The following is a 12,720-nucleotide window of genomic DNA, read 5'->3' as shown; positions in this document are numbered from 1 at the left end:
GCAGTGCAATCAGCACAGCTTTGGAACACCCAATTCCCAAACTGCAGCCAGTTCCAACAGTGCAGCAGTTTGGGTCACTTGGGGGGCAGAAACCAAAGAAGCGGAGATTCCTTTTCTGAGCAAACATAGCGATAAGTGGGACTTGAGCCTCGGGATATTGGACTGAGTCTTCTCAAATACTTCTAACCAGAAGGTTTGAGTTAGTGGGTATCCCATAACCATGATCTCAATAGCCTTTAGCTTAACAGTCTTCCAGGAACCAAACTCAGGGTTCTAAGTTCGGGTTCCACACACTCCTTTCCATCCCAATCTCGTACTTGGGGGGAAAACCTACATTCGGCACACTTCAGCTGGGGCCTTTACAGTTAGAGACCACTTTGTTAAGAAGTCGTCTCTTGAACTCCACCCCCTCCTCGTCCCCCACCAATCCCCAAAAGAGGTTTTTCTATCCGGAGGACACCTAGTCCGCTACAGAATCCTTGGCTACTGGACGATTTCATGTCCTCTTTTAGGTCCACCAGCGTCCGGAAGCCTTGGCACCTTCCAGAGTGGGGCTTGGAGAGATCAGGTGGATCCATCGGGCCCTCCGGGCGTTTCCCGTGGGGCTGGGCGCTCCTGACTCAGGGCCCCCGCGGGCAGGAGCACAGGTGAGCAGCCCAGCGGGGCTCGCCTCCGCCGTGCCGGCGCCTCCGCCTCCGCGGCGCCCACGCTACGCCCCACCCCTCCCCGCGCCGGGCCCGGGGAGCTGGCGAGGACACGGCCCAGCGGCCGGTGGGCTTCGGAGGGGAGCGGGGCGGCGACGCGGGAGCCCCGGGCTGTGCGGCCGTGCCTGGCCCGGCAGGGTGCGCTGAGGCGCGGGGCCGCCACCTCCCGTGGGCGCAGGGCGCGGCGGCCGCGGGAGCCGCAGGTGGTTCCCCGGGCCGGCCCTTTTCTCCTCCCCCTTTCCTTTCTTTCGCCTCCCCTCCCTCTCGCCCGGTGTCGGCGGCACTTCCCTCGCTTCCTCCTCCCTCTCCAATCGGGAGGGAGGGAAGGAGCCGCCGGCGCTTTCCTGCCTCCCTGCAAACTTCAGCGGGACTCGCGGCTCCGCTCGCCACTGCGGCCGCCGCGCCCCCCGCCCGGGAGCTGCTCCCGGCACTTCCTCTCGCCGCGCGGCCCCGGCCCCCAGCCCCTGGCCCCCGGCGGGCGGAGGGACGCCGCCGGGCGCCAGGCGGCCGCTGCTCGGACCGTCCGGAGCTCTTCCCCGCGACCGCCCGGGCTGCCGCCGGCTCCTCTGCCTCGCCGCCCGCCTGCCCGCGCGCCCGACGGGCCGTCCTCCCGCTCTCCCAGCGGCAGCGCCACCAGGCTGCCCCTCGCCGCCCGCCGCTGCCCGGGACTTTTCTTTGTGTTGGATGCGGACTCGCGCCCCGCGCCGACGGGGGGCGGCTTAAGGGCTCTGCTGGCCCCGGGCGGCCCGCGTCGCCGCGAGCCCAAGCGCGAGCCGCCCGCCCCCGGCCATGCCCTTCCACCCGAGGAGCGTGGAGCCCGCGCGGCTGCGCCGGCCCGAGGCGGCCGGGGCCACGGGCGCGCCACTCTTCCGCTCGCTGGAACAGGTCAGCTCGCACGCCCTGGTCTGCCTGCTGGCGCAGCTCGCCGACCTGTCGCGGTGCGCCGGGGACATCTTCGGCGAGCTCGAGGGCCAGGCGGCCGCGCTGGGCCTCCGCACCGCCGCGCTGCACCACCGCCTCGACGCCCTGCACGCCGCCGCCGCGCGCCTGGACCACCGCCGAGTGAAAATCCGTGAGTTGCCCGCGGGCCGGGGGAGGGGAACGAGCGGGGAGGTGCCGGAGAGCTGCTCCCTCCCGCCCCCTGGCGGCCCCGGGCCGGCTCTTGGGCTGCCACGCGCAGCCCCGGATCCCTGGACCCCCGGACCCTCGCGAGTGTCTGGCTCTCCCGTGGGGGGAGCCTGACACGAGACAGGGCGGCCGGGCAGGTGGCAGACACGTGCGGCACTCGCCGACTCACTCCGACTCTGGGATTCCGGGAGGTTGTTGGCCGCCTAGCAGCAGTGGGCGCAGAGAGGAGGAATTGGGGAGGCCCTGCCCCCGCCGGGTGCTTCGCTCTGGGTGGGAGACTGAGAACAGACCCTGGGGCTCTGTACACAGAGGAGGAGCCAAGATCCTGGGCAAAGGGTCAGCGAAGGTAACCTATTCCAGAGCCACGGTACAGTGTAGGTATGGGTAATAGTGATTGCAGCTCTCGAGACTTAGGAGGATGTTTGTAAGTCTCGAGATCTCATCGAGCGTTGGGACTGCTTGTCCCTTCTTCTCTGGCCACCAGGTACCGGTATTCTCACCTACCAACAAGTGCAGAGTTAGTTTAGGCTTTTCTTTTTTGGTATCAATCTTTGTCTATCTATCCTTGACCATCTCTTTGTGACTCAATAGGGCCTTGACCTTGAGCTTAGACTCTGAATTCCATTCATCTTTGACCTCTTCCAACCCCGCAAATCAAGTCTAAGTCCCTACGTAGTGATCTCTCTAAGCACCCATTTCATTTCAGCAGCTTAACTACATAGCTCCAGTGAATGCAGTAACTGGAATTTCCTGCTGGCTCAAAGCAGAGAAACTTTCAGTTGATGCTAGTGTGTTTTCTCCCCTTTTTAGTACGTGGACTTGATCACGATCCTGAGTATAAAGAATAAATTGAAGCTGCTTGATGAATTGCAGGGCGGGAGGGGAGGTGTTGGTGTAACACACTCGGAGATTTCAGTAACTCTGGATGAAATACTGTCGTAGAACCATTTCAGAGGCAGTCTCGAATAGCTGGTTTTCCATGTTTTTCCCTCTTAGAACTTAGCTGTACTTTACCCACCTTACAGCTGGAAGAGTTGAATTCAGGTTTTCAGTACTTTAATATCAAATGCAATTGCTTGCTAGAATACATCTTCAAGTACTGAAGTTACCATTTGATGGTTTTACATCTTACAGTTCAACTCTTTCATTGTGCCGTCAACGCTTCCTTGTAAGTTGTGGACAGTTCCCAACCAGGGAGAGTCGCCCTGCCCCCCAATTCCAACCAAAAAAACCCAGAAACAAGCAAAAAAAAACTAAACCCCAAACAAAACATAAAACTGTCAGAAGTGGGGGTGGTGCTAAAACCAAAGGGGTCTCAAAATTTGTTGGACACGAGCAGAGGATACGTGCTTAATGTGAATAACGGTCTCATGCATCAGGATATACTGTCCTAGTGGAATGTCACCGTCATCTCCCTAATCACTAGTTGCTTCTATGCCTTTTCTGTGTGGCGTATCTGTGTGGGTGAAGGAGACTTTTACCCTTGAGGAGTGATGCGATGAGGCAGATCTAGGTAAACTGATCTCTTGTGGGAATTAAGAAACAAGAAAAAACTCCCTGAAGGTCATGAACCCTTTCATTTGCTAGTTTTGTTTTCTAAACATACCACTTTTCTGTCTTTGTGTACATATGCACCAATACACGCCCCCCCCCCCCCCCCCGCAAATTCCCTAAACTAACGTTGTCCTAAGGGACTGCAATAGCTCTTTTGAAAACCTTTCACAAGTTTTAAAATCTTTTGACTCTTAAATAGCTTTGATTTCACACCAGAAAACCTGGCTCATTGGTTTTTTTTGTTTGTTTTTTCTTTTTTTTACAAGAACAGAGAGAGTCAGAGAGAGGAATAGATAGGGACAGACAGGAACGGAGAGAGATGAGAAGCATCAATCATCAGCTTTTTGTTGCCTTCGCAACATCTTAGTTGTTCATTGGTTGCTTTCTCATATGTGCCTTGACCACGGGCCTTCAGCAGACCGAGTAACCCCTTGCTTGAGCCAGGAGCCTTGGGACCAAGCTGGTGAGCTTTTTGCTTAAACCAGATGAGCCTGTGCTCAAGCTGGAGACCTTGAGGTCTCGAACCTGGGTCCTCCGCGTCCCAGACCGATGCTCTATCCACTGCCTGGTCAGGCCGTTTTTCTTTTTCTTTTTTTTTAAGATTGAAGAAGAAGGCTTTTATTAAATGTAGTTCTATCTAAGAGAAGAAGTGTATGTACAGAGAAGAAAGTACAGTTGAACTATAAAGATGTTAGTTTTTGTGGTTTTTCACCTTCACACACTTTTTTATATGCTACAAAGAAGTGAAACACCTGTACATTTTTTCATTTAGCTTCTGTCAAGATTCTTTTTAAAAGATACGTCAAACCCTATTCCAGTAAAAACTACATTTTGAAGTCATTTTGGTACCCTTTCTGGCCAGAGTAACATACTTGATTGTAATGGACATGTAGATTTTTAGATTTGGATTTGTCTGTAAAGACCATCTATTTCATGAACTCTTTTAAAAAATTTTTATTTTTCAATTACAGTTTACATTCGGTATTATTATGTATTACTTTTAGGTTTATATTTCATGAGCCGCGAACAAGAGAGGAAATGGAGCCCAAGAGAGTTGAGGTGATGTGCCCAGGGTATGTGCTGAGATGGGCTCGCCTGCTGGCCCTCTGCTGTGTCCTTTCCTTTAGAATCCTGTGGAAATGGGAAGCAGAGTTCAAATGCATTCAGTAAACAGTCCCACGGATACCGTGACTTCATTTCACCCCTTCTTGTCAGATAAACTTTTTAATGAGTCTCCCCAGGAGCAAGTAACTAACCCGAGCAGCTCACGGAGGCCAGAGTGCGCCTGGCACTACCATCTTTCCCCATGTATGAGATGCACATTTGGGGGGAAAATTTTGGGTCTAAAAACTGGGTGCATCTTATACAGTGGTTGTAGATTTTTTTTTACTTGCATTTCCCACTTTTTCGTGCTTGTTTTTGCGTTCATTGTTGAAGACTGATTCGTCATCAGACACAGATGAGGACAAGCTAATGGATGGGGGAGTTTTGACAGTGATGAGGAGTTGTATGAATTTTATGATGAATAAAACTTGAGTTCAATAACTTCACGTAATACATTTTTTCCCAAATTTCAGGCCCCCAAATCAAGCTGTGTCTATACATGGGAGTGTCTTATACATGGGGAATAATAGCACATACAATATTTCATTGCTTGGTGGATTTCCACCAATAATACAGACTGTGAGTGGAGCTATTTTAAAAACCTGTGGGCTTTAATTTTGCAGTACAGAAACAGCCTTTTGGTCCTGTGGGCCAGCCCTGCTGGTCTCAGTGATGCGAAGAAATATTTCATCAAGTTTGCCATTCCTCAAAATCTTATGGGTCAAAACTCAGAATAGTTTTTTGTCATAAATTGGAGAGAATGCACATTCCTGTTTTTCTCCTACTCATCCTTAAATGCTTTAAAAGCACGCTACTGCTTTCCCTGAATCCCCCAGTTGGAGGGAGTGCTCCAGGGCATCCGGCACGGGCGTCAGATCTGTACCTCCATCACTGCCTCTACCAGTGTGGATTGGAATTGTGTGTTCACTTCTGTTCCCCTCGGCTAGACAGCGAGTTCCTGGAGGGCACCAAAGCTCACGGCAATGCCTGGAGGGGCCTAGCTCAGTAGATATTTGTTTTTTGTTTTTGTTTTTGTTTTTTCATTTTTCTGAAGTTGGAAACGGGGAGAGACAGTCAGACAGACTCCCGCATGCGCCCGACCGGGATTCACCCGGCACGCCCACCAGGGGCGACACTCGGCCCATCCTGGGCGTCGCCATGTTGCGACCAGAGCCACTCTAGCGCCTGAGGCAGAGGCCACAGAGCCATCCCCAGCGCCCGGGCCATCTTTGCTCCAATGGAGCCTTGGCTGCGGGAGGGGAAGAGAGAGACAGAGGAAGGCGCGGCGGCGGAGGGGTGGAGAAGCAAATGGGCGCTTCTGTGTGCCCTGGCCAGGAATCGAACCCGGGTCCTCCGCACGCTAGGCCAACGCTCTACCGCTGAGCCAACCGGCCAGGGCTCAGTAGATATTTGAACTGAACTAGTACATAGCTTCTTAGTGCTCAGTGTCAGGAAGCATAACTACAGAAATTTCTGGGAGGGGTTGCGATTATTGATTCCTGCTCATCTAAATGATCAAGACAATTATGTTTTAAAAACACATGAAAAATAAACTGTCTACCTTTTTAAGGTTTCTGTGCTTAACCCCCACTTCATTCCTTTCTGTGAAAGTCAAACTTTATTCTCATTGAAAGTAGTGACAGCAGCCAGAAATTTGGATAGCGTTTCCATGTTGGCTCTGTAAACAATCAAAACAGACTTTGCTACGTAGAAATCAATAGGTACTGAAGCAGGTAGTCAGTCCTGTTTGATTTTTTAGCCCCGTGTGATTTGTTTCTTTTTATAATTAATAACACTATTTTTATGTAGTGCTTTTATGAATGAAAAAATATTTTTTAGATTCGTTGTTTGAGTAAAAAGCCTTATAAGGTAGTAAGGCCCAGTTGTGTTATATCCATTTTACAGACAAAGAAATGGAAGTTGTGGAACCAGTAAGAGGCATATAGAAGATAGTCTTCTGATTTCTAGGCCAGAACTCTTTCCGCTTCACCTTGAAAGTACTTCCGGGGTGAATATAAAATGTAATTGTCGAAACAGAATAGGAGGCCTGACCTGTGGTGGCGCAGTGGGTAGAGTGTCGACCTGGAATGCTGAGGTCGCCAGTTCGAAACCTGCACTTGTCTGGTCAAGGCACATATGGGAGTTGATGCTTCCTGCTCCTCCCGCCCTTCTCTCTCTCTCTCTCTCTCTCTCTCCTCTCTAAAATGAATAAATAAAAATTTTTAAAAAATTAAAAAAAGAAACAGAATAGGAGAAGAGATGACTTTCTGGCTTTTTTCTTACAGTGCAGAAAAGCAGATTTTTTCCTCCTAGATTCTAGAAGTGTACAAGTTTAGGGAGATTTATATATATTTTGTTGCCCAACGATAGGGGGTACCATTCACACGTGAGTGTGTGCTAATGGTGCTCCTACAGGTCAACGTGGCTCTCAGCCTGTGCACCTGTACATGGCGCTCCTTGGGAGCGTGTGAGCGAGTTTCATACGTGAGATGAATAGTGTTGAAGACAGCTGGTTGGCAGACAGATTAGATGGGCACTCTGCATAAACAAGGTATGAGTTTTTAGTGTCTGTGTTAGGCAGACACTAGAGCCTTAATACATTCTGGGTAGTAAGTACTCAAGCTGCATTGTTGTCCCTTAAAAGGAAATGTCCCTTGACCCAACCCTGGGGTTGGTTGGTCCTGATGTCAGAATATATTTGCTTCTTCAGAATGAACCTTCTGTGCAAGGTGCTTGTCAGACCGAGCTCTAAAGACAGAGACTGGAGACAACTGCTCTTTGAAGAACAGGTTGTGGATTGTTTTTGTGCCTCCCCGCTGATAAATGTTTGCTTTTCTGGTGAAATTGGCACAGGACTTGCTTTCATTGAAACATACCACATACTAGGGAGGATGTTGGGCTGGGAATCTGGTCTCCACCCTCCTCTAATCCCTGGAAGGGCCCTAAATGTATTAACAGAAACTGACAGCTGAGCTGCCGCACCTCAGGTTCAGGTTCAGGAGGCGGAGTGAGATGAAGCGGCATGTTGGGAACTTGCTTGACCTTAAGAATTGCAGGGCGCTTGTGTTCAAGTTAGGGATTCCCAGACCCTCCCAAAGCCCTTTTTTAAGCACTTGAGGAGCATTGACATAGATAGGAAAGCCCACTGGCTTGAGAATCTGGAGCCTTGAGTTTGACTTCATCTCTGCCATTTTCTAATGCAGATCTTGAGCAATTTATTCAACACCTCCAGGCCTCAGTTTCCTTGTCTGTAAAATAGAGACTGACTAAATGAACCTCTATTGGCTTTTTCCACTTTGACATTTTGTAATTCTAACGAGAGGTTGCTAGCTGATCATAGCGGTAGCTCAGGTAATCCTGTATGTATGACTTTGGTCAATAGTCCCTCTCTAATGCCTATGACTGGACTTAAAAAAAGTTTTGGGATCTGAAATAAACTCTTCATGACTATCTGGACTCTTTCAACTCACATTTTACCAGCGTGGAGTGTATGGAGCTTTACATCTAGAGGGGTTAGTCATTTTATAAACAGCATGAAGGTACTGTTTCAAATTTTTTATATCCTACCCACAGTCCATTCATGACATTCTCTCTCTCTCTCTCTTTTTTTTTTTTTTACAGAGACAGAGAGAGGGATAGACAGGGACAGACAGACAGGAACAGAGAGATGAGAAGCATCAATTATTAGTTTTTCGTTGCTCATTGCGACACCTTAGTTGTTCATTGATTGCTTTCTCATATGTGCCTTGACCGCAGGCCTTCAGCAGACCAAGTAACCCCTTGCTCGAGCCAGCGACCTTGGGTGCAAGCTGGTGAGCTTTTTGCTCAAACCAGATGAGCCTGTGCTCAAGCTGGGGACCTTGGAGTCTCAAACCTGGGTCGTCTGCATCCCAGTCTGGCGCTCTATCCACTGAGCCACCGCCCGGTCAGGCCCTTCTCTTCATCTTTAAAGAGTGATACATCATTATGAAAAAAAAAAATTGTTTAAATTCATTACCATATGTCAGATGTCTAAAAAATTGAGTTATCTTCTTTTTTTTTTTTTAAATTATGAGATTGTATCATTTAAGCTAGAACAGCAATTTACTCATTGACTCCTGGGTACTGAAACGGTAACAACCTGGTATATAAAGCTACCTACATTTAGGCTGAAATGATTTATCTAGCAACATTCTAGTTTTCTTTCATATTAGAGGAAAGGCCAATATTAAGATTTCATCTATGTGTATTTTAGGATTGAGACTAGCAAATGAAAAAAATTTGATGAGAGAAATAGTTGAGACTCTTACTATTTGGAAGAAAATTCAGAAACAGAAAAATAATAGTGTTTTCCTCTGGCTCTCATTTTAATATCTTTTAAAAAGTCATGTTTTAAACAAAAAAAGTGATTTGCAACTAAGTAGGCACCTAGTAGTTGACTTAATTATTTAATTCTGTTTCTCCTCAAATTGGTTCATATCCGGGGATGAATTAATTCTGCAGGATTTGAAGTTAAAAGTCAACGGGATGATGCTGATGTTACGTTTGTTAGAAACACTTAAGACACGTGCAGCGAAAAAGATGAAGCTTCTGTTTTTGAGTGAAGGCTCTTCTGAGAAAAAGCCCTGGAGGGCCCAGTCTTAGTCCCCTTTCGTGTGGATTAAACGACAGGTCTGTGGAAGCATTTAGTATTACTCAGCCATCAGTGAGTGACATTGCTGATATCAGTATCTGGACAGCAGAGACGATCCAGTTTCTGGTCTTGGGTTATATTTTTGGTGACTTTGTATTGCCTAATAATACAGACAGCTAATGAGCATTTGCCGTAGGCCAGGTATTTTAAAATGTACAACAGTCCTTTGAGCTGGGTACTTGTTATGTTTGTTTGACAGATGACACAGCTAAGAATCTGTTTGCTCTCATTCACAGCTAGCAAGCGGTAGAGCTGGGTTGCGAACCCAGGCAGGCTCGTCTCCTAACCTCCCTCCGGTACTGTCTCTTCTGATTATGACATTCTGTATTCACATGAGGAAAACCAATGCCAAGAAGATACAGCAAAAGCCTGTCAGATATCTGAGGGAAAGAAACCTTAAGTCTTTTGGTCTTTCCCTTTCTTCTCCGCTTTTTGTTTTGAAACCTCTCAAACTACTAGCAGATGGCCAAGAAATTTGAGACATGCATGTGAAGTTTAGCATCGTGCCTGGCTCATAACTATCATCCACTTAACATTTACTGTTGTTTCGATGACAGAGAAGGCTGAGTTAACATCTGTGTGTACATTGATGTCCATATATTGCCACAGATGGCCCAGTCGGTGTGACACAGCTCAGCCAAAGCCTGGTAGATGAAAGCTGACCAAGTGCAGAGGACCGACCGCTTGTCTCAGACTTGTGCGTAAAATACTTCGGATTTGAAAACTGGAGCCTTCTGGCCAGGGATCCTAAAGCATATCCATAAAGTCAATGTAGTTCCCTGCAGGACCGCAGGAAGGGTGGTGGGTTCTTTCTGCCTCCCAGGGGTTTGGCCTGTGAGGTGGGGGAGGGAGCCAGCTCTTCCCTTGGGGGTCTTTATGTGGACGTCCTCTTTCTCAAAGCCCTTTTCACCTCCGTTTCCTCCTATTGTAAGAACTGCTGACCCAGCTCAGCTCCCACTTAGCTCCCTAGGTTTTCTTTGGCCTCAGTTGCCTAGGGGGGCTGTCACAGCCTAAACCCGACTGCTGTCTGATTTCCTGTTCCCTCTCAGAACTGCAGGGGCTCAGCTTAGACCTCAGTTTTCCTTGGGCATCCATTCCTTGGCTATCCATTCCTTGGCTTGTTCACACTGTTTCATTTATCCTGTTCCCCATGGTTTCTGAAGCATCAGGTGCACAGGGGGCTTGTTTAAAAACAGACTCCCCAGGATTCTGGAGATTCTGAGTCAGCAGGTCTTGGGTGAGGCCAGGAACAGGCCTGGCTAACAGGTTCCCTCAGGTGATTCTGGTTAACCAAGTTTTGGAAACACCAGTCTATGTTGTATGTCAGGAATCTTGTCCATTGAGGGTGGCAGGGTAGTCATTCATTCAGGAAGTATATTTCGGGTTATTCTGCTAGTGCTGATTGGTGAGGATTAAAAGATGAATAAAACAGGGTTCTTTTGGCTCTGGCCACTTGGCTCAGTGGATAGAACTCGGCCAGGTGAATGGATGTCTGGGTTCTATTCCCGGTCAGAGCACATGGGAGAAGCTACCATCTTAATCTTTCCCCCTCTCTCACCCCTCCTCTCCCTCTTCCTCTCCCACAGCCAGTGGCTTGATTGATTCAAGCATTGGCCCTGTGTGCTGAGGATAGTTTGGTGGTTGGTCCAAGCCTGTCAGCCTCAGGTGCTAAAAACAGCTTCATTGAATTGAGCATTGGCCCAGATGGGGTTTGCCAGGTGGATGCTGGTTGGAACGCATGCGGGAGTCTATCTCCCCTCCTTTCACTAAAAGAAAGAAAAAAGGACAGAGTCCTTCCTTCAGGTCCTTCACAGTTTTGTGTGGATGATTAAATATATAAATGAATAGTTAATAGAATTAACTGTCATTTACTTATTTCTAGGACAAAGTCTTCTGAATTCTAAATAACCAATTTAAATTGGATTTTTAGAAGATATCTAATTTTTGAGACTTGTCTGTAAATTTGTGGGACAGTGGCATTTCCACACATGTAAAATACTGTTTTTAAATGCTTTATAGCATATTTTATGCAAAAATATTCTAAAAACCAAATATAAAATTTCTGGTATAGGATTTTTCTTTCATGTGGATGGTGAAATTTTCTTTCTGTTTGTATTGCTTTATTTTCACTTATTATTTTGATTTGTTTCACAAAAAATTTCCTGGTGTAGAAAAACAATGTCTTGCTTTTTAGACAAGCTGTTTTAGATTATTCATGTAGGGAAATTCATTATGCTTTCCTCTTCCACCCCCCCTTCCTCTGATTAAAAGCTGGTAAAGGTGTTATCAGTAATATGGAGAAGACCATGTAATAAGGGGCTGATTTAAATTTCAGTAACACGTGGTAAAATATAACGGAGCTCTCTATCTGACAGTATTAGATATCTGATAAAATGTTCTGAAGACTTAGAGATCATGGTGTATGTGTAGGAAAGGAAATTGAATTAAGTAGGGGCAGTGCTATCTATGCATAATCAAACTATGCCTGATTATGTTGGCACCTGAGAACTACTGTTGAGGTGCACTGTCGTTTCCCAGCTGATGGTCTGGCTGCTGTGACCATCACCTAGGCAAGGACACTGCCCTCCATCTCTCAGGAGAGAGCAGTGTTCTCATTAGCTAGCTGTAGCATCTCAGAGAGTTCCAAGAAGCCTGACCACACAGCCTGGGCTCTTTACATTATGATATAGCCCAAACTATCTTAGCATGTATTTTCATTTAATTTATTGCATAGACAGTGCATTTACACTGTTGAAAAAATATATAAAAAGCCATGCAGAGAAGTCCCACTTCCTTCTCTGTCCTCTATAACAGTGGTCCCCAATCTTTTTTGGGCCACGGACTGGTTTAATGTCAGAAAATATTTTCACGGACCGGCTTTTAGGGTGGGACGGATAAATGCACAAAATAAAATTATGCAACTGGCGTAAAAACTGTGGTATTTTTAAATATAATTGTCGAACTTACGAGACAAGCGTCAAGAGTGAGTCTTAGATGGATGTAAGAATGAATCGGGTCATTTTTTAAAAATAAAACATTGTTCAGACTTAAATATAAATAAAATGGAAATAATGTAAGTTATTTATTCTTTCTCTGCGGACCGGTACCAAATGGCCCACGGACCGGTACTGGTCCGCGGCCCGGGGGTTGGGGACCCCTGCTCTGTAAGGCTCGTCCTCCCCTTCCCCCAGTACCACCACTTTTACCCGTTTCTCTTCCTCCTTCCGGAATCGCATCTTGCCGACGTAAACGTGTTCATTTCTGTTCTCCACCCTCCATATGTTGTACCTGGGACTTTGGATTATTCTTTGCTCTTCATTATTTGTAAATATATTTTTATTTGTATCATTTTTCTGTGTCTTTTAGCCAGTTTCTTTTCTATTTGTGAAATCCCAGTTAGCTTTCTCTTTTGTCAGAGAACCTAATGAATTTGGGAAAAATAAGATTAACATTGAAGTGAATTTTTAATGAAAGTACTTGCTTAAATTTATTTTTATTGCTAATGCTTTGATTTAACTGTATTTTGAATATGAGCTTCCCAAGGTATGATTAAGCTTT

At 47.1% G+C, this 12,720-nt stretch overlaps 1 protein-coding gene across 2 annotated transcripts in view; it reads left to right on the top strand.

Annotated features, from left to right (window-relative positions):
* The first annotated feature begins 1,126 nt into the window (after positions 1 to 1,126).
* NHSL1 (NHS like 1) overlaps positions 1,127 to 12,720 on the top strand; it is a 238,098-nt gene continuing 226,504 nt past the window's right edge. Inside the window, exon 1 of one of the 2 annotated variants that reach the window (XM_066248500.1) lies at positions 1,127 to 1,776. In XM_066248500.1, coding sequence (XP_066104597.1) covers positions 1,494 to 1,776 — 283 coding nt within the window. In that variant the 5' untranslated portion in view covers positions 1,127 to 1,493. The remainder of the gene's footprint in view (positions 1,777 to 12,720) is intronic. The other variant, XM_066248497.1, reaches the window with a different exon arrangement.

Source organism: Saccopteryx bilineata, chromosome 12, assembly GCF_036850765.1.
Source record: "Saccopteryx bilineata isolate mSacBil1 chromosome 12, mSacBil1_pri_phased_curated, whole genome shotgun sequence".
In the NCBI taxonomy this organism is placed as follows: domain Eukaryota; kingdom Metazoa; phylum Chordata; class Mammalia; order Chiroptera; family Emballonuridae; genus Saccopteryx; species Saccopteryx bilineata.
This window is presented reverse-complemented; position numbering and strand designations above follow the sequence as displayed.